The 22,337-nt window shown below is 37.5% G+C and overlaps 1 protein-coding gene across 7 annotated transcripts; it reads right to left on the bottom strand.

Moving 5' to 3' along the window:
* Nucleotides 1-89: 89 nt before the first annotated feature.
* Nucleotides 90-22,189, bottom strand: ZHX1 (zinc fingers and homeoboxes 1). 7 transcript variants are annotated; one of them, XM_074316473.2, is made up of 5 exons: nucleotides 21,799-22,189; nucleotides 15,337-15,453; nucleotides 9,181-9,245; nucleotides 4,847-7,689; nucleotides 90-1,683 (listed from the first exon to the last, which is right to left on the bottom strand). In XM_074316473.2, exon 4 carries the CDS (start codon nucleotides 7,466-7,468, stop codon nucleotides 4,850-4,852), a length of 2,619 nt encoding a protein of 872 aa, XP_074172574.2. In that variant the 5' UTR covers nucleotides 7,469-7,689; nucleotides 9,181-9,245; nucleotides 15,337-15,453; nucleotides 21,799-22,189; the 3' UTR covers nucleotides 90-1,683; nucleotides 4,847-4,849. The 7 variants fall into 7 exon arrangements, with proteins under 7 accessions (XP_074172574.2, XP_019574700.3, XP_074172575.2 ...); XM_019719141.3 differs by having other exon boundaries at nucleotides 21,886-22,189; XM_074316474.2 differs by lacking the exon at nucleotides 21,799-22,189 and adding an exon at nucleotides 21,663-21,798.
* Nucleotides 22,190-22,337: the final 148 nt, after the last annotated feature.

The raw sequence follows: 22,337 nt of genomic DNA, 5'->3' as shown, positions 1-22,337 counted from the left end.
TTCAACGGCTTCATACTTGTCCAATACTTGACATTTCAAATTTTGAAAACATGAAAATTATTGCCAAACAAAACTCAGACCACATTAGCAATGGTTTAAAAAAGGGAGCAATTTAATCATTATAATACAGAGTGCTTTAAGAAGTTTTTAAACATGTAAAAGAAAGAACAGTTTAGTGCATTAAATTGTTATAGTCTTTACATTGCCTCTTTTAAAAAAAGTTAACAGTAGTATGAAAAAGCCACCCATAACGCCAGCTGTCTGAGTGAAGAAATCAGCTAAATTCCAGCATTTTGGAATTACTAATAAAGCTATAGTTAAAAAATAAAAAGTTTATGAAAAGGAAAAGCAGCATGCATATTCAAGGCTTTTTCATAACATTTTCATTAGCCGACGAACATTTAGATAAAAACAAGAGCTTAATATTTATTTTTCATTAAATTAGATAAACTGGCCAAGCCCACTACATCTGGTCATTCAGAAAAAAAAAAAAAAAAAAGACATTTAAAAATCCAAAGCTAATGGAACTGAACATTTCTTCTAGGAAGAAAGCACATTTTGAAAAATGGTCCTACAGTCACAAAAGAAAGGGTCCTTCTCAACATGAATGAACAGCACCAGTCTTTATAAAGTTTATAAGTTAGTATGAACTTTCGGTCTCCTGATATGGCAAGAGTTAACAGTTAACACTCCCACAATTCGTAAGTGAAAAAGCTAACTTTTAACTCATTATGATCAGTTCAGAATTTCTTCTCTATTCACTGAAATTATTACACAAAGTAAAATTTCACCGAAAGATAATTCTTGAAAATTCTGATCTGACACCTGTACAACATTTCTGATTTCCATATGATTGTAAGAAAACACTAAGTATATATTTACTACATAGTTCTTTTTCACATTTTTGGTACAGTATTTCAGAGTTTCACCCTATCCAAATTCCTAATCCAGTTTCTTTTCCTTCTTCAGTATATTATCTTCAGTTTAATAAAAACTAAATTCAGCTTCTAATGAAAAAAAGTAACAAAAGCATTACAAGTAGTAATAGTGGTATCCATAAATGTATTTAATGAAAGATCCAATCATCAAGGGCAGGTGATACCAATGTGTCAATAGGCTATTTTTGCACTTACACTGAAAATGTATAAGCCCTTGCACAACTTTTAATCTTCGTACAGGACCTGACAAATAAGACAGAAGTAAATCAGGTGTTTTTTTTTTCCTGTTTCTAACAATTTTTACTCTGGAAGATGTTTGGTCACTCAAAGCTAGAATCTTAATCACATATCAAAGAATACCGACAGTAAGGCCCATCTTACTAGACATACAGTATTAAGCTGGACAAAATATGAGGACAAGCTCTAGTGGTCATTAAACCCCCTCCGAAAGTCTAAGAATCAGAATGTCTCCATTGTATCAGAATAAAAATGTACTGTATTAAAATTTGAATTTTTACAAGTTGTTTTTTAATTAGTATTCTATTTACATTGCAGGACTTCCACCAACTGCAGTAGTTTAACTTTGGCACAACATTGAGTTCCATTCCTTTTGGGCATGGGATCCTATTTTTTGAGAATGTGTATGCCCCTAAACATTTTCAGTGTCATCAAAGATTGAGCCCATTCACAGTAAATCAGAAATCTTGAGTTGAAGAATTGATTCTCCTCCAATGTTTTTAGGCAGCTGCAAAAAAAAAAAAAAAAATACTGAAAAACTAAAATTTTAAAGAAAATCGTATTTCAGTGCTTACTACTTTTAGAATCAAAAGTGATATGAATTAGCAATGAAAACACACCCTCTATTCACTCAGTAATGCTGAAATCACTTGCCACATCTTACATAACACACTAGATTTGTGTGCAATGCCTACATATATGTTCTGCATATACCAGATATGTTTATAGACATTTTCACCTATATGTAACAATTTATTAAGAAATTAGTAGTAGGAAGTATGCATTTCATTGTCTGTATTTGTAATAAACAAACTATGAAATCTAAAGGCTCATATTTTTTTTGATTTATATACAGCAGGTCCTCGAATTTACATTGATTTCTTCAACATCGTTTTAACATTGATGAGATAGTGTAGGAACTTAACTACTGTTTATATCAATTAGCCAGTGGTAAAATCGGTTTCCTTATACATCATTTCACTTAAAGTTGCAGAACCTAAACTGGCAATGTTAAGTGAAGACTCACTGTACAAGGCTGACTTGTGCAAAAGATATATATGTACAGTAGTCCCCCCCGCCCTTATCTGCGGTTTCACTTTCTCTAATTTTAGTTAGCTATGGTCAACCACAGTCCAAAAATATTAAATGGACAATCCCAGAAATAATTCCTAAGTTTTAAATTGTATGCCATTCTGAGCAGCATGATGACATCTTGCGCCTCTTGCTACATCCCAGCTAGGATGTGAATCATCCCTCTGTCCAGAGAATCCATGCTGTACCTACTACCTGCCTATTTGTCACTTAGTAGCCTTCTGGATTATCAGACTGGTTATGAGAGAGAGAGGAAGACATCACATTCACATAATTTTTATTACCGCATATTGTCATAATTGTTCTACTTTATTATTAGCTGTTGCTGTTAATCTCTTACTATGCCTAACTTACAAATTAAATTTTATCGTAAGCATGTTTGTATAAGAAAAAACATAGTATATATAGGGTTTGGTACTATCTGCAGTTTCAAGTATCCACTGGGGGGGTCTTGGAATGTATCCCCGAGGATAAGGGTGGACTACCATATCTCACTTTTTGCAATAACAATTTTGGAAAGATTTTGGTTACTCTTTTTGTAAGTTAAACCATATTTAAATGAAAAAGTAACTATTTTGAGGAAACTTATGGTGAATCATTTTGTAAAATGAAGAAATATTTTGTTAAGTCAATGATAACTTGCTAATTAATGTGTTTTATAATTTTAGACTTTCGTATATTTTAAAAGCAAGGCAAGCCTGTATATATATCACAAAAGTCCATGTATAATATATGATACAATGTTTTGAAAACTGTGGCTTTATATGAATTTTCTGACCATTTTCTGACCGTAGTATCCATTAGAGTATTAATATATAACGTAAGAATTACCCACACAAACTTAAAGTAAGGTCAAATTAAACTGTACAAGAAACTTCACATTATTTTTAGAAGACTGCAGTTCCCTACACAATCACTGCAGAAGTTACAACAACAACAATTCATTGTGGCAAAAAAAAATTGTTGATTTAATCTTGGCTGAGTGCACATTCTTGTGTTTAGCAATAAAAAAAAAAAATGCCTGTTAAAAATATGTTATGCATCTGGGTCAGAAGAAACCCTGTCCTGAAGATTTGTGACACTAGGAAATGGAGGGATATGCGTCAGGATAAAGTTGTACAAACTGTTTAACTTCTAGTGACTTACAATGATACATTAGGCTCTATAACCTTGAATGAGATTTATTTGAAAGTAGGTGCATTTTTAGTTTCATCTGTTTTTCTGCCTGAAAAAAAAAGTTAATTGAAAGAAAACCTGGAAAAGGATTCCTAAGCAATAAGAATAGTCTGGTACATATTAAGTTCTCTATAAATAACTTATAACAAAATAAACAAAACCAGGGAGGAAGATGTGGGGGAATTAAGGAAATACTGCAGAAGAAGAGAGCATCAAAGGAGAGGACAGAGCAGGGATGCAAAAAGCTAAGGAAATAAGTAAATATGTTCAGATGATAATAAAGGTCTCTACCTCGTTTCCTCCCCTACAGTCTGACGACATTGCAGTGATTTCTGATAACAAGATGCTACAGATAGACATATACAAACATTTCATGACAACTGCACTGTTTTCAAAAAAAGTATAGTTTTATCCTGGAATACTCCAAAACCGACAGTAAAGAATAAAACCATGCTACTGAATTTCCAAAATATTAAGAATTGAAGTCCAAATCAGATTTCTGATTTGCAACTATAGTGAAATATTGATTAATCCAATCTATAAAAGAATGAAGACTTAAGGAATATGCCAAACCTATCAAATTTAAAGCATACTTACTTGCATTTGTATGACTACAGAAAGTATTTTTAACCAAAGACAGTGTTTCTGCTGGTAGCAGGTTTTATATCAAAAGATGAAAAGGCATTTAAGGCAGTTTAATATTAAATCTGTTCTTTACCCTTTGATCTCTAAGACAGAAATAATTTATATCCCAGTTTTCAAAAACAGATGCCACCTAAGCAAACATATTTATATACTATAGCCTAAAACAGACCTTTGGCTTTTAATAGAAAAATACTAATAATTTTAATACATAAAACATTTTAAACTCTTAATTTAAAATCTAATAGTTTTGGGGGTAATACAATGAATAAAAATAATACCCATTTTCACCTAGTTTCCTAAAACTGAGCAATCCTCACCCCTGTGGCAAGTCTTTCCTTCGGTATACTTTTCCCCTTCTTTTTAGATTTCGTTTATGAATTCTTTCCTTAAATAGGCAAAAAATGAAGCTTTAGTGAAGGAGGGTTGCAAAAAATACATTTTAGTTATCTTTAGTATTTGTGAATTCCCCCCTGCCCACCAGTTTCCCTTCTTAGAGCATGGGTAACTTTCCCTTAAAACAAAGTGTAAATCATTTCATATAAAAAATAAGCAACATTACACTCTACATAATAAACATAACAATCATAGTAATCAGACGACACATGATAATCATGTATTTCTTGGCACCTAGTCCTCTTATTAGGTAAAAGAGAGACTATTTTAGAAAAAAAAAAACTATCAAAAATGAAGATGAGAGATACAGGTGACTGTTCTAAATGTATGTAGTTGATGAATATACGCTCAAATTAAAAACTTACATTTCAGTCATCTGATTTAGAAAGCTTCCGCTTCACATGTCGTGGGGGTTCCCAAGTGTCACTGTCATCTGTTTCTTCTTCATCCTCTTCCTGATCATCAATAACTTCATCTTCCTCCTCGTTTTCCTCAAATAATTCTATACCTAACTCGGATCTTCGCTGTCTTTCTGCAAACCACTCTCTGACCTGCTCATAGCCCATATGTGATTTGTTAACAAGTTCATCAAGGTCTTGCTCGTTAAGAAACTTGTGCTTCAGGTAATAATCCTTAAGTATCGCAGTTCCAGTTTTAAATTTTATGAGTGACGGCCCCCTGTCCCAGTTGTTCATCCTTCTGCCTCCTCTCGGCCGCCCGCGCGGCCTGCCCCGGCCCCGGCCTTTGGGTCTCCCCCTCCCTCTTCTCCTAAGGGACGACAGACCATTCATACCACTCGAGTTGGCGCTTTGATAGTAGTAGTACCATTTTAAGTTTCCGTTTTTCCAAGCATAACGGGTGTCACCAAACCAACTAACTATGTCTGTTCTAGCAAGCCCACTTTCTTTGGCCAGTTTGTCATACTCTTCCGGCGACGGCCACTGTGTTCGGACAAATGCGCTTTTGAGCATATGCAACTGCTCGGGTGTTTTTTTACATATCTTTCCTGTACTCCCTGTCTTAGGAGCAGCAGACTCATCTCCGGGAGAAGTTTCTCCAGCTTCTTCTTTGGAACTACTTGCATTACTTTCATTGATTTCCATTTTCTCTTCCTTTAAAGCTTTTGATTTCTTCCTCTCTGTAAACCAAGCATCAATTTCCCTTCTGGTAAGTTTGGTTTGCGCTCTTAGCCTATTTAATTCTTCATCAGTAAGTACGGAGCTGTTGAGAAAACTTGCCTGAAGGGCCCGAAGCTGCTCTGCTGTCTTCTCTTTAAACTTTTGGGGAGTAAAGTCGGGAAAGGGATTCCAGGATTGTTTATGCTGTGAAGTAATGGTAGTTGGGGATTCCGTGGTTTCATCACTGGAGTCTATAATAATCGTGGTGGAGGCATCGTTGAGGTGTAAGCACTGGTTACTCTTTGAATTTCTCTGGTTGTACCTCGTGTCACTAAACCATTTTTTAATCTCTCCTTTTGTCAGGCCTGTGGTTTTCATCAGTCTGATAATCTCTGAATCATGGGGAAACTGATTTTTAAGGTAGCTAACTTTTAATTCTGCCAGTTGCTCTTTAGTCTTTTTTGCCCGAATGCCAAATGAATCAGGGTTTGCCAGTGCGGTTTCATGTTTGACAAGCTGGGGAGCTGGAACTGCTGGTGTGGCTGGTTTCGTTTCTGCAGTCGGCTGGGCAGCAGGTGCCTGACTTTTCTGTACACTGCTTTGACCTGCCACCCCTGCCACTGTCAAGGCTATAGGTGCTGTTACCGGCAAGGTGTTTGTCCCAGCTACTTGGGTAAGAACCAGGCCCGGCTGACCGACTATTTGGCATGTCTGTAAAATGGATGGTAAGCCATTACTGCCTGTGGAAATGTGTGTGGGAATAACAGTTATGGTCTGAGGTACAGTGTGTACTGTTCCGTTGAATTGCTTTCTTCTTGCCTCCTCTACTTCCTCGGGAGTCCAGCTCACACCATGTTTTAGACGTTGGGCAGAAAACCATATCTTGATCTGTTCCTCTGTATATTTTGCTTGGGCAGAAAGAACAGTAATTTCTGACATCGTTGGGTAAGGAAATTTGTTGTAGGTGTTTAGCAAAAGGGGGTTGTTGTCCAATGCAGCATTGTAGGTCGGAATGCTATTAACGGGGATTAAGACTTTGGGAATCAAATTGGAATTCTGCTGAGCTGACACAGCAGTTATCACCTGTGCTAAGCCAGGGATAACGGCTGCCGGGGTCACCACTGTGCTGGTGGTATTTGGATGTATTCTGTTGACAATGGAAGTACTGGTATGAGATTCAGAAGCTGAAGAACTTGGACTTTCCACAGTTTCTTCACGGTCTGGTTTGATTTCATTCTCTTTCTCTTCAGGAACATCCTCAGCTGAGTTATGGTGAACTGTAATCCGTTTGTTCTCCACTTTAGTTTTCATCATTTTCATGATAGGAGTTTTACTGATAGATATTCCTGAAGAAGAAGCTTCAGTAGATTCAGCTGGTTCTGAATTCTCCTCTTTCACAAAACTACCATCAAAAGTCAGATCGTTTATGGTTTGTTCGAAGATTGTCTGGTTATTTCGTTTCACCATAGTCAACTTAAAATTCTCTTCTCCTGGGTGGTATTTCAGATTATGCTCGGAAAGTGCATCATACCTTTTGGTAAGAAAATTGCATTCAACACACACATAGGAGGAATTTAGCACTACATTGGGATGTTCCGAATCCACATGAAAAGTAAACATATTTAGGTCTGGGGTTTGAAAAGTACAGTATTTACATTCATAGCCACCTTCAACTTTCTTACTTTGCTGATTGTCAGAGTCCACAGATTCATGAACTTCTTCATCACTTGAGATGCTCTCTGCTCTGGGGTTTTCTACAGGCGTAAGGACCGGAGGCCCTTCATCCAAATCTGATATCACCTCGAGGTCTGCAACCTGTTCGCTGGCAAGGACCATGCAGGGTATTGTTGATTTCCGCCTGCTGGCCATTCTGATCTTATGGGGAACGCTCAGTGGTGACTAAAGAGCATTGAGGCTTCAAACCGGTCAGTGTTCCTCATTTGAAAACAATGGCTTTTGGTTCAAGTTCATTTTTGTGCTCCACGAGTCTCATTAGCAGCTTTTTCATGGTGCAATCAAGTAAAGAGCTTATTGTTGGCAGATAAAATACTGTTGAACTGCTGAAGGTTTTGAAGCACAACTCCAGTCACCTACATTAAAATAAATTTAAAAATGTTTTTAAATGATTATGGTCTTTTAAACCAATTACAGTTATATTTCACTTATATGCAGTTGTTGGATGGCTCAGTTTATTTGGCTTTCTCAGTCAGTTCTACGTTGGAAGGGAAGTGAGGGAAAGAGTCTGCTTTGGAAAGCACACTGTTATCAGTATTGAAATGATAATCTGTTAACAAGGGAGGAACTTTAAAACTATAAAAAGCAGTTATGGATACTTAGAGGCTATGGCCATCAAGCGTATAAGAAATTCAATCCATCAGTTATGCCCGCTTCTTCCTACTAGTCTATGTTTTCATCCCAAAAGCATGCCCAAGTATGGCAAAAACAGGAAAGATGGAATAAGAATGAGCCAAGTCTCGGAAACATTATTCTTAATCATTTTCTATAATGCTACCAGAATTTACAAAACACATCTGATCACATCAGTCTCCTGACTTAAAGTGTATGCTGAGGCACCAATGCTGAAAGAATCAAGTCCCATCTCCTACAGCCACACATACGGTAGCTCCCTTCACAGCCTAGCCCTGACTTCCATTTCCTACCACCTCTCTCCTGACTCCTATTTCCTTATGCTTTAACCACAGCAGAAATGAGACACGCAATGCATGCCGTTTCTTAGGCCAGGGCACGTGTTTGAGCACTTGGTGTGATGACCTCTCTGTCTGCCTTACAGGTCACCTTCTCCCTTTAACTTGGCCTGGCCTCCTCCCCGGTTTATTTTCTAGTCTAGTATTGACTGGAATGTATTGTAGTACAGTTACATTCCTGTCCCATAACTTATCCAAACCCCAGGTCTCCTCATTGCAGGTGTGTTTCATTCTTTTTCCTCTTCTTTTTTTAAGTAATAGCGTTCTGAGATATATAGCAAAGCTCCCGAAACTCTGGATGGGACCAAGGACCTTTATATCTTTAACCAAACGCTCTCCTAGCTGAGCTCTTGGTTGACTTCTCATTCCTTTCTCTATTCCCTTTGCATACAAGAAGCCTGGAAGTAGGGACTCACTAAATGTTTATTAACTTGGACTAGAACATACAGGAAAACAGTCCTACAAAACTCAACATGCCCTAAGGGCATCACCACAGGGAACCGTAGCAGAAATTCATAAGAATGACCTTGAATCATCAAGAAAAAGTGCATTATATTCCTACAAATACATTTTAATAATTTTATAAGTAAAATACTTAAAATTTTGATGCTAAATCAGTTAAAGTTGATGTGTTTCTAAATGAAGTACAATTACTAAGTGGTCTCACTTATTCTCTACCACAAATTAGAACTACTCATTTACTAGCATAATCCTTGTCGTAGCTGAACTAAGGAGAAAAAGTTCACTTCAAAGATTATAAAGCAAAACCAGGTGTCTATGAGAAGACACATTGATTCTCAGTAAAAGGAGAATGCCCTGCCTTTGAAGGTGGTAAGATCCCCCCTCACTGGGATTATTCAAATACATACTACATACCCATTTGATGGCTCCAAGCAACAGATGGAAAGCTGGACTAAATGCCCCTTGTTTCCTGATTTCCCCTATTATAAAATAAAGACCATCAGCTTAGTAATAAGTGTGTTAATAGTCCAAACCCCACTCTCAAAGATGGGTTATTTTTTCTTCTATAAAATGTCTTTGATTTCTAAGGGAATATAAAGAAATTTGACATTGAAAACTGTTTAAATGTTATAAACTAATAAGCTAATGCCATTTCTCTAATTCAATTCAACAGGGACACTACTGTTTTGTTCAAGGATTAGCATATGAGTAGCTGTTTGATCATTTTTTGTCATTAGAAACAGGGAATTCCTCAAACACCTATAAGTAATTGGAGTACAAATGAGCAGAACCCACATCTTTGACAGTGAAGGAGAATTGCTGAAAGACAGGGGACTAAGCTATTTTGTGACTGTTATTCTCCTAGAATCTCAGGATCTATTTAATATGAGTATACTAGTAGCTAAAAGTCAAAGATAGAGGGTTCTTTCCTGAAACTACTTTTCCTGAAAGTGGTGGTTTTCAAACTTTTTATTGTAAGTCGGGGAGCCTTTTCTTCTAACAAAAATCTATGAGAAGCCCCGCTGCAAAACAGATAAAATAGCTGTCTGGTTGGAGAAGTAAAGAGGCCGAACGACTTCCTGATCCCATCCCATGGATCCCACAATCCCTACTTCCACCTCCGATGGGATCCGAGATATGTTTGAAAGCCTTTGCCTTAAAAATGTAAACGCTTTCAAGACAAAATATCAGTTTCATCAAAAACCCTTCTCAGCTTGCCACTGCGGAGCCATGAAATCTTGAAAACTAGTCTAAAGTGAATTTAATGTGTCCTTTCAGGTTGTGTCACTACAGAAGGCAGGCCGGGGCACCCAGGGGTAGGACAGAGAAGCCAGTACCAACAGGAGATAGACGAGAGCCACTTGAAGAGCTAAGAGCTCTTTATTATCCTGGCTCTCTAGCTCTTGGGCTAATCTTATCTAGCATAAAAGTAAGAATGTGCTACCAAATTATTAATTTTATTCCTCTTCCTTATAGCTCACTAACTCAGAATTGGTCAGTTCATAAGAATTTAAGCAGATATAAACAAAATTTAAAAGCTTAAATATTTTTTGCTGAAGTCATGAAAATTACAAAACATTCGTATGTTATATTACAATCTAATGACGCAGATACGCAATTGTGCTTTTTCTGCTGAAAGCATTGGTCTTGGCAATATAATTAAATTTAAATAAGCTCCTTAAAAGAGAGGCTTTTCAAAAAATTATCTTCAGTAATGTAAAAGCCTAAAAATGTGATTGCCTCAACCTCAGGTTACTTCTATACCCAACTATATAGACTTTTTCCTCTTTACTCCTAAAACTGTTGCTCACATTTTGCTAACAAAACCAGAGTCAGTATATTATTTAACATATTTCGAAAGGGATACTGAGAATTCCCCAAAGAGCCTCAAGATTCGGTCCAATGGCTCAATTCTACTCTAATATATAGTACATAGCCTACAAGTAGACCAAAGCGCTAACAAAGACATCCTTGGCATTCTTATAATCCTAATTTGAAGGGAAGCAAGGACCTCAGTACAATCACCCTGTTTTTATGGAAGAAGAAACCCAGACCCAAATATAGTGCAAAACTACAGGTTTTGGAGTCTCCTCTGGCAGTTGGTAGTTAGATGATTGGAAAAGTTTCTCAATGTCAACTTCAGTTTTTGCACCTATAAAACCAAGATTCTACAATTCAACAATTTCATTCAACAACTATTCGTTGAATGTCAACCACATGCCAGGCACTGTTTCAGGCACTAGAGACACAGCAGTGACCAAGACAAAGTCTCCCTAGTCTGTCAGGTACTGGCAGTTGAGCAAGGAAAACAGGCAGTAAGCAATTACTTAGAATACTGTGATCAATGCAATGAGAGGAAGTTACCGGGAACTACATGAGCACATTGCAGGGGCTTCTAGAAAAGAAGACTGTCCTGGAGAAATTAAGAACAGTGGTATCTACCTTAAAGGGTGATCCAATTAAAATGCTTCATACACTCTGATACACAGTAGGTAATTAATTGATGGTATTGTCCAGTCCCTGTAAAATTCTTTTGGGAGATGAAGAAATATTATTTATACTATTTTCTCTCTCAAGGAACTTAATCAGCTGACAAGACACAAATTGAATGAAAAAGCAGAAAGGGTAAAAATACAGAGTAAGAATTGCTATGGTGTGGTTCCAATTCATCTCCTTTGTCAATAAAGTGCAGTGGGGCTGGCACAGGAAAACTGCCATACAGAAATCACTGTTAGCTGACAGACATCTTGTCCTCTATTTGAAAGTCAGCTAGAAACAAAGCTCAAAATCAATCTGGGGAACCTTGCACTATTTACCTATAAAAGGGTAGGTTAGAGTTCAATTGCACAACTGAGTAGCGAAGTGGCTTTGCAATTAAAATTAAAGTGAAGTCTGCCAGAAAAAAATACGCTCTAAATGCATCAGCACTGTAATTCAGTTAACCTTTCAGTAAAGAAATTTGTTTAAAAAAAAATAACTGACCAAATCAACTGTTATACCGCTATTAAAATGATAATTTTTATATTAAAAGAGTAATTAGGAATATGCAAAATATCCACTTACTGTTGAATTTTTAAAAATCAAAACAGAATTTGAATATTAATTATAAAAACAAAGTAATTATGGGAGAATATGTATGCATGTGGACAAAGACTAGATGAGAATATAAAAAATGAATTTTTCACATGAGATGAGTGAAATTTTTGTAGGGTATTTACAAGTTTTCTTTAATATTGTTATAACATTGCTTTAGTATAAACTACAACAAACAATAGTTTCAAGGCCTTAAGATTGCAAATAGACTAAAATATTTCTGTGGTCATTTGTCTCAAGCTGGAAACAAAGTTTACTTTCTGTTGTTAAGATAAGAACAGGTGCTACATAAAGGTTTTCTCAGAGGGAGCAGGAATCCCAGAGAATGCATAGCATTCGGGAGTGTTGCAGAGACGTTTTTGGAGCTGCTGCTCCAAGGTCTCAGAAGTCAGACTGGTTCTAAGAACACTCAAGAGCCTCCATAATCTCCATGGTGTAGATCTAGACCAAGCCAATTTCCATGGTTCTATCTGCATGCTGACTCTTCTCCTTCACAGTAGGTTGCATCTCAATGAATTCATGATTCTTAACTCATCAAAATAATTACCACAAACTTTCTCTCCAGAAAAGCATTTAATGAAAGCAAAATTTATTTCATCACAGTATAAAAATTGGGGGCAGTTTTAATAGCAGTTCTTCTTACATGGTCAGAAAGAACGTCTGTTTAGCTTTCCCCAGGGCCCAACACAGTGCCTATTAAGGCCCCAGTAAGATCTGCTGGGGAAAAAAAAAAAAAAATCTTTAAAATATATCTGTGTTGTGTATTATAATGTACACTTTACTTCATTAAACACTCATTTATAGAGGAGCTATAAAGAACTGTGCTTGCTTTACGGTAGATTACTTTCAGTGGTAAAATCCTTACTAATAAAATTACCTTAATCATTAGAATATTAAAATATCCTTGAATAGAAAACATTCTACTTCTTAAAATACAGCGCTCAACAAATATTGACCAACATCTATAATTCTGTTGTAACAAATCAGCTTTATGTATGAACAGTGTATATCTAGATTTGTAGAGTACATAAGAATGAAACAAGAGAGACAAATTCATCCCAAGATTAGTCCTGCAATGAAATTCAGGAGAAAAGGGCATAGTTCTTGAAAGGATCGCAAATGCAAATTTGAACTTAAAATTATTATTTCTCTGTTCCACGAGAGAACTATATTTTAATGGTATAACATTTTTAAAGCGATTAAAATAAAGTTCTCAATGTAATGCACTATAAAAAGTTAGTAGATTGTTTCAATTTCTATGCTTACTGCTAGGGGGGGAAAAAAGGTCCAAAAAGTTTTATAGTTAAGCAGAGCCATAACTACACTGAATTTCCAAGCCTCTATTTTTTTGGCTGTCTTATATTTCAAATTAAATGATTAACACATAGGAGTGTATTGGCCTAGCTAGCCACAAAAGTGTGTTATTTTGGTAAGATTTTATGTGAATAAAACAAACTTTGTTTTTTACACCAATTCTGGGTCAAATAAGAGCGTTTAGAAGATAACGATAATTTTTACGGATCATGTTAGCGTTGACCTAGAACCAACTAAATAAAACTGTTCTTTGGGTAGCTAAAATATGAACTGAGAATCCTTCAGAATATGTATTCATAGATATACTGAGAATTCTTTGCAGTCTGTATTTTGTTTAGTTTCACTTCTCCCTCTCTGAGTCAGAGTTCTGTTTAGCCAGCTGAAAATATTTATTTTTACATGTTTGTATTCAAACTAAAAGTTACAAATCCACCAAAATCACAGACTGCCCGAAATAGTAGTAGGAACAAAGGATCAAATTAAAACAAAGGATATCCACTATGTAAAACAAATAAACAAAGATGCCCAAGAGGGTACTTTTTAAATTAAAAAACAAACAAAATCATTTTGGCCTTTACACACTTGAGACATTTTTCAAAGCTAAAATGTGAAAATATTTCAAAACAACAGTCAAGTTCTTGAAAAAAGTTAAATGAGAAATTTGACAACCCAAATTTGTACCCACGACAAATATTTTTAAAAATGACTGTAACCTAGGATCATTACCTGAGAGATAAATCTCCAGAAAATTGCCCAAGTGGTCTCAAAACAAACTTCAAGTATTAAGGTGATTATAGACAGGAATGAACGTGATGCAAGTGACAGCATCTAGGAAACTCTGGCCAAAGATAATCTAATTTCAGAAGATCCCTTTGTTAATGCTAATTAAGGCTTAAAGGTTTAGAAACTCTATCCTCTCTCCTGTTTTTTTCCACCTGAGAAAGCTGACCTTAATACTGCTGAAGATTAAAAGAAGAATCCAAGTTGGACAGATTTCTCCTGGCAAGCGCTGCCCCCAGATTTGAGGAGTGAAATGTCTTTGAAAGGTCTCTAGGACACTAACATCCTGGTTTTCTACCTTCTGCTGGCATATGTCAGTAGGTATGTAACACATTGAGTGATACAGAGACTAGCACTACTATTTGTTATTAAAGTTTTTATGATCCAAAAGTAATTTTCTGCTGAAAATAGTTTTCCCCGGCTTTTCTCAAGGAGCTGTGATAAGTCTTTCACAGTTTAATGCAAGAAAGCTATTCTTGATTCCAAGTGAGATTATCACTGAGAGGCTGAAAAACCATTCATCTTCCCTCTTTATAAAATGAAGTAATTATTACCTATTTTACTCAGGATATACTCATTTTTTTAAAATGTTAAATACTTTGAAAGATAATAGTAATTAGACTGGTAATGTCAAGTTGTAAGGAAAATTTTTTTTAAAAAAGTGAATCACCATATTAATTGTTATGTAATCTTGCTGACTACTTTCTGGAATCATCTAAAATAACAATTGGACTAAAGTATAAATATTTCAAACACTATAGGATGTAATCTAATGCTTCTTTTAAAAGCCAATAGCTATCAGGTAAATAAAATATAAAAGCAATTACATAAAAATATATTCAGATATTTAAATAATGCTATGCTTAACCTAAATCAAAGTATTTTATTATTAACACCCTAATTTTATAATTATAATGAATTACTATTAGTAGACTATATATTGAAAATATATTTTCAGGAATTGTTATTGAAGCATTTTTCTGGATATAGGCAAAAGAAGAGTAAGATTACTCGATCAGTTTCCCTACACTGAAGGTCTCCGTGTTGTGACCTTCATTTGTCTGGTTTACCACTGTTACCATAGTACCTGGTATATAGTACCTGACACAGAAAGGATTTCAGCAAGTATCCAGTGAAAAATCAATTATAAATATACCTCATAGATTTACTATGAAGTGTGATGGTGTTTCCTTTGACATTAAAGCAGCCAATACTCCTATATTTTTAAAGTTTGAAAGTACATTTCTTTAAAAAGTGTTAGGAATACATCCGCTGCTTTTCAAACAAAAGGTTTTAAAACTGTAGCTAAATATAGTATCATGAGATCTAAAGTGAGCACATTCAGTATCTGAGTTTTACCTTAGCAGAACAACACACACATACCTGCCATAGCTTTCTCAGCATTCTGTCCTTTGATACTGAAGGGTGTTCCTTCAAATTAGGAGGTGTTTAGCTCAGGCCATCATTGCCAACAGGTCTCAAGTAACTATCTGCCATCTCCTATTAAAAAAAAAAAAAAAAAAGGAATAGCACTTTATTCTAGATATGATTCAGTCTTAGTCAGGAAACTTCAAAGTTTATGCTTTGGCTTTTTAAAAATAAATGTCATTTGGAAAACAACTTTAAAAGAATCATCTAAATGCCAAACCCAGTATTAGTAAGAAACACAAAAATTGAAAACTACACTTTAAAAAATTCTATTTATATTATGTAAAACGACCAAATCACTATTACACTATTTTCAATAAAAATGTTCAAAATGTGAATATATGCAGAATATCATAGGAAAGCTAAGATGAAGATATTGGGAATTGTAAAAAATTACTACACAAAAGTTACGAAAGATAACTTAGTTAAACTAAGAGTTGGGAAGAGGTGTTTCTATGTTTACACATAAACCTACCGATATTTGTATCCTAATTTACTATGTATTAATTGGAATGGAGTGGATTATTAATGCTGGCAACAAGTCAATACTACTTAACTAAACTAGCGGTATTCTACCCCTGAACACATCGTATCTAATACACTGACTGGTGTGTAACTATTTTCGTTTTTGCAAGAAAGCTATGGTACTACCAAATGGCTTTTCAATCAGTGCACTTGGAAACATTAAATTATACAATCAAACTGACAAGCATTCTCTGAAAACTCAGATTTGTGTCCAAAAATGTGGTATATTACTCAGTTAAACCAATCAGAAGAATTTAATAAGAACTAATTGTTTCTCTTATTAAATAACAGTAAATAATGGGATTTTTTTGAAGGGTTGAGTCATTTTTGTTGTTGTTCTTTAAGCCCTGAAACTCTGTACACCAGAGTGAATGAATATTAAGGAAGGTCATTTCCCCCAAAAACCGAATCCTTTGATTCCTGTTATTACTACATACAAGTTTACAAAGAGCCCTCTTAAGTAAAGAAATAATGTAAAATGCACCAATCCTTTAGTAAAATGCTTCTAGGTTAAACTAAAGCTTGGGCTGAATAGTTACACTACTTTCACGAAAAGCAAAAGAGCATTTTCTGTAGGCGCAGTGGAGCATCCTGTTATGTTTTCGGCCTGGGATTCTACAATTTCATTTCCTGGTATCTCCTTGTTCCGCCACCCCCTAGCCACCCATCTACAGGATGTGGACTAGAAGAGAAGACAACAAACAGCTGCCAAGGAGGGGAGATTATTTTCCAAAATGAATTATTAATATTACAGGAAATTCGTAACCTATTGGAATCCATTCTGAAATTGCACAGTAATTGCAAGACGTTTTACCTAAATGAGAGTCTCCTGAGAAGAGCCACTAAGACATGCAAAGGCACGAGGCAACTAGATGAGCAACAAATGAGCTCCTCAATAACTTCTGGATGAAACGCATACTTGCCTGATGTTATTTCAGTTCCTGATACTGGTATTATCAGGAGTAATTTAGAACACTTCTCTCTCATTCACAGTATCTTTTTAAAATTTAGGATTAAAGTGAATTGCAAAAATTACAGAATTCATCTTAACCATTTAGATTCTATAATAAAACAAATGTGTTGTTTTGGCAGAAGATGGATTGTAAATAAAGATGAAGAGCTTGGGCTCTGGAACTAGACTTCAAATTCCAGCTCTGTCATTTACTAGCTGTGTGACCCCAGACAAGTGACTTAGCCTATCTGTGCTATAGCCCCCTCATCTGTAAAATGGGGCTAATGATAGTACCTGTTTAATAGGGTTGCTGCGAGGATTGAAAGAAATAACACATGTAAAGTGTTTGGAATATTTCCTAGCACTTACTAAGACCACAGCTGGATTTTACTGACTTTCATTTAAGGTATCAACTTTAAGCTATACAACAAATGAAGTCTTTGTTTAAAATTTGCTAAATATTGAAACAATATAAAATATTTTAAAAGTTCAGGCAATAATCAATTTTATTTTCCATTTCATACCCTGGAGCATATATACAGAGGGTGCCAAAAAATGTGTACACATTTTAAGGAAAACTGTATTAAAATTGTAATACGCAATATATACCACTAAGAAAAAAATGAATACAAGTCACGTTTGATTTCTGCAATTAGAAGAGGTCCTCCAAGTGGTTACCGTCGGCGTCCAGACACTTCTGATGACAGCAAACTACCACTTGAGCAACGTTGACCAAAGTGTCCACTTGTGTACATTGTTTTGGCACCCTTAGTATTAAGCAATGGTAGAACACGTTGGCTTTAACAGGTAGACATTAATCAATCACAATTTACACCCCCTACCCCAAAATACACATACTTTCTCTGACCTGAGCTTCAAGATGAATCATTTATCTATGACACATTTTAAGGGGTGGATCATAGAACTAAAAAACCTCTGATATAAATAACTTGTCATAATAATGGAGAGAAGTTGTTCTCTTCTCACCATACCCCCCACTCCCAAGTACAGTCCATGCCCAGCAAAGTTTTAACAAACTTCTTTTTGACAGTAATAGAAGGTAAAAGGAAACAGACTCACATAGAAGAAAAACACAATTGTGAGTGAAATACTTAGAAACATCAGTCTTTCTATCTTCTTTCATTCTTCACAACAATTGAAAAAGAGAAAGACTTTTAGGAAGGGGAAAAAGGGAGTCAGAAATCCTATGAGAAATATAAAAATCACTAAAATTTAAGGACAAAGTTGTTATTTAAAATTATAAATATGCATAGGATATGCCTACCACTTTAATGTTTCAATTTTCTTAGATAAGCTTTGATAAGATGATTTTTTAAAAACCTAAATCTAAAAACAAAACAAAAATCCTGCATAAAAAATGAGGTACTCAATTTTGACTTCCTTGAATAAATGTCATTCTTAACCTGCTCACATGTACTTCTTTTCCAAAGTATATCATCATAGTTGTTTAGGCCAATGTATATAAGACCATCTTTATACCTCTTAAATACCTTAGGGGATACTGATGATACAAACTACAAAGATTAAGTATTCTTTAAGACCAAAACCTGGCAACTACATTAAAAAAAAACCCAAAAAACATAAATATTTACTTTAAAAATTAACTGTGTAAAATACAGATATCCAAAATGTAAACTCAAATATGTATATATCCTGATTAATCATCTAAATCAGCAGCTTCAGTCATGCAAATCTGGTTAGTCACAGCTACAAATATATCAAAGGATATAATAAAGTATATCGGTAATATTATGGAAACATTGGCTATTATTCAAAGACTGGTATCACAGTGTTTTCCCTTCAAAGAAATGTAATTTAAATTACTTTTGAAATGATATAAGATGATTTAAAGGATTTTAATTTAGAAAAAAACTTAGATGTAAAAGTGAATGTGTTATACTGGCTATTACCATAAATAGTGCAATAGATATTTCCAAACACTTCCCTGAATTTATTGAAATGATGTATGATTGGAAACCAGCTTAGGCACTGAGCTTTCAACACTGTTAATGTTCAAATAAGTAAAGTCTTTTGAGCACAAATCCACAATGCCACAATGTACATAAAAGTATGATTTCCTCAGCTACATTTGTAATCATTGTAACAATTTTAAGAGTACTTCCGTTTAAGTACAAAGCTATAATTTAAAGCAAACTAGTCCCAAATATCACATTATTGTGCCCAACTAACATTACAAGAAAGAAAATGTATAATACATCATAACATCAACTTTCAGTCTTAATGTGAAATATAATACAAAGGGGAGGAAATTTCCAAAATAAATGCAGAATATCATAGGAAAGCTAAGATGAAGATATTGGGAATTGTAAAAAAATTACTACACAAAAGTTACGAAAAATAACTTAGTTAAACTAAGAGTTGGGAAGAGGTCTGTGTTTCTATGTTTACACATAAACCTACTGATATTTGTATCCTAATTTACTCCTCACCTATTCTATTAAGTTCATTAATAAAATAATTATAAAACTTAATTCGCATTTATTGAAATATGAGTATCATTAAAGGTAAAAAATAATTGCTACATCATTCATGAGCTGTCCTCCAAATTCAAGGAAATAATCAACTTGCTATAAGGGAAAGACACCTACTAATGAGCGTTCCCAGCACAGGCACATTTATGTTTTCAGCCTTAGCATATTTTCAAACCATCTGGCATCAATACCACTCTGGATCACCCAGCCTAATCTGTTCAGAATTGAATATAAAACTAAAACTACATGCACTTTGGGGAAACCAAAGAACAGCACACATGTAAAATAATGTTCCAAATGTGCAGCTCGAAACTAGTTTATACTTGAAATGTGTTTTTAAAAAAATTTCCATTGAAGATGTTAAAGCTCTCTTAAAAGTAGTAGAATGGTTCAAGAAATCTGCATGAATCATAGCTGTCATCAGTTACCCAAGTCTTAATTCTTTTTTTTCTCATTTTCATCCTGATTACTAAATAAACCATTTGAAGAGGTTCTTTTACAAAAAGATTCATTGATACATGAAATGCTATCATTTCTGTGTTGAAAGGACCCAAGAATTTACATTTTATCTTGCATAAAATTAGCTTAGCCCTAAAATGCTTCGAGTAAGGAGAGAAAAAGTGAGAGGAAAAATATTAATGACAGCCCTTTCTCGTTTTATACATCCTGTTGCCGCATTATTGTCTTTGGCAGAACTCAACATTTCTTTTGCTTAAAATCAAGAGTCCAAACTGCTACTTCAGAAATTTCAAAAAATCTATGAATATACTAAGGCCAATATCCCTGTTAGAACCAACTTCTGTTCATCCTCACTGTTGGCATAAAACCAAACGTCTCCAGGATAATTTTTCAAAAGCTAAGATCATTCACGTAGCACCACATAACACAAGTTAAAGCTTCCAGACAAAGACTGAGAAGCAATGACCAATACCAACAAATCTAAAGGTGCCTTTGTGTAGGTACCTACACACATACACTCCAGGCCGTCACCATTCCTGGGGGAAAGCTGCTGCTTCCTCCCTAACTGTGAACCACTCTGTTTCCCAGTCCTGGGATTTTCCCTTTTCTGCTGCCATCCTCTTCACCTCCAAGGGAACTGCTCCTTCCTTTCAAGTTACATGGCATCCCAACCTACTCACATTACGATTTCTCGATCAATTAGCCTTTGCTTACGTCATCGCCCCCACCCCGCCAAGATTAGCCTCTTCTCCTGTTTTTCTTTAGAGCTGGGGCGAGAGATGACAGGGCACCTCTGTGAATTCCCGCTCTGACCAATCTCTTCCCTATCTGCCTCCTCTATCCATCCCCTTTCCCGCTTCCTAATACTCCTCCCCGAGTCTCTCATGGAATCCTTGCCAGCGCTTCATCCTTCACCAACCTCAGCTACGGATATTAAGGGGTACCCGTTCTTTCTCGGGGGTTTTGCTTTTTCCTTACTGTCAGCCGAAGAGGGGGGAGGTGGGGGACACGCATGAAACAAAGCATTTCAAGTCTCTTGTACCAAGAACTTTGGTGGAAATACACGGGGACCGGGCATCCCTCGGGGCTCTCCTTTCCTGCCAATAAACCAGTTCCCTCTCCTGTCTCCTTCCCAGCCCTTCATTCCCCGCAAGGATGAGGCGATTGTTTCCTTTAGGCCCTAAGCTTGGAGCAGTCCCTGGTCAGCCTCCTCGTTTCCCTCCTGAAAGGGACCGATAACAATTCCATTCTCTGCAATTAACTTCACCCTAAGTCCCAGGGCTTCCTCAAAACGCAATACAGTGCTTAAGGACTCAACTCGGAGTCTTGCCCCCAAGCGGGGGCACGGTCTGGCCCCAGAGTTGGGCACAGCTTTCCCCGAATGGTTTCCCAGGACTCCCACCCAAACGCCAGTGCGCTCAGCTCCAGCGAGAGAATCTCTCCTTACTTTCAGGGAGACTGAGTCCTCCCCAGGCCACACGCCCCCCAGCAGAGCAGGGCTCCCGATCTCCCTTAGGACCCTCAACGTTACTGGGGTCCTCCATCCCTGCGGCGTCCTCCCCGCGGGAGACCCAGTCTTCACTCCCCTGAGCAACCCCAAGTTGCTCAGTCCTCCCGTAGGCAGGGGGAGGCTGAGATTTCCCCTACAGAGCCCACTCCCCAGCTCCTTCCCCGGCCGCAGAGACCCCGCAAACGCGCAGGAAGCTCAGGGTCCGCGGCCGGCGGCGATGCCCGGCCCAGGCAGGCCCGGTCCCTCCCCTTCGGACGCCCAGCGCCGGGTCCGCCCCGCCACGCGCAGCCGGGAGCACGCTCAGTCCCCCCGGGGTCTCTACCCTGGGGCCGCTCTCCTCCGTCCGGTCCGCGCGCCACTCGCTCTCCCCGGCCGCCGTGCCGGCCGAGGGCTCTGAGCTTCCGGTTCCCACCCGCAGCCCCGGTGAACCCCGGCCGACTCGTCGCCGAGCCGGCTACCTGCAGGGGCCGCCGCGCCTCTCAGCGCCCCGCCGCCGCCATCTTGCATTTCAAAGCGGCTGCACTTTTCAGGGAGTCAACTCTGACCTGTGAACCTTACACCCGGAACCGCTCGGCGGGCCAGCACACGGCCTCCGAGCTCAGCGGGCCCCGTGGAACCTGGAGGGTCGGGGTCGGGGGTGGGGGGCGAGGCGAGGCGCGCGCCCCAGCGGCCGGCTGCGGGTGTGGGGCTAGAAGTGCCGGCCGAGGCGGGGCCCGCCCGCGCGCGCGCCCTCTGCGCGCCCCCACCCCGCTGCGCGCCGGATTCTCCACTCCCGGACCCTGCTGCTCCGGTGGGGTTCGACCGGGGCCTCTATCCCCTGAACTGGAGCACCGCGGGAGGTAAGGAGCTGCCCCGCCCCGCTGTCAACAGAAGCCCCGCCTCTGTATACGGAGCCCCCGCCCCCATCACCAGAAGCCCCGCCTTCTCCAAGTCTCGGAGCGGTCCCGCCCCTTGCGGGCGATAGCTCCGCCCTCTACCAACAGAAGCCTAGTCTTCA

Source organism: Rhinolophus sinicus, chromosome 6 (genome assembly GCF_057876585.1).
Source record: "Rhinolophus sinicus isolate RSI-liver-muscle chromosome 6, RSI-T2T, whole genome shotgun sequence".
Classification (NCBI taxonomy): Eukaryota; Metazoa; Chordata; class Mammalia; order Chiroptera; family Rhinolophidae; genus Rhinolophus; species Rhinolophus sinicus.
Note: the sequence above shows the minus strand (reverse complement) of the source record. Positions and strands in the feature narration are given on the sequence as shown.

Excerpts from the sequence above, each read along its gene's own strand:
- ZHX1 (XM_074316473.2), bottom strand. The coding sequence starts at position 7,468 with ATGGCCAGCAGGCGGAAATCAACAATACCCTGCATGGTCCTTGCCAGC.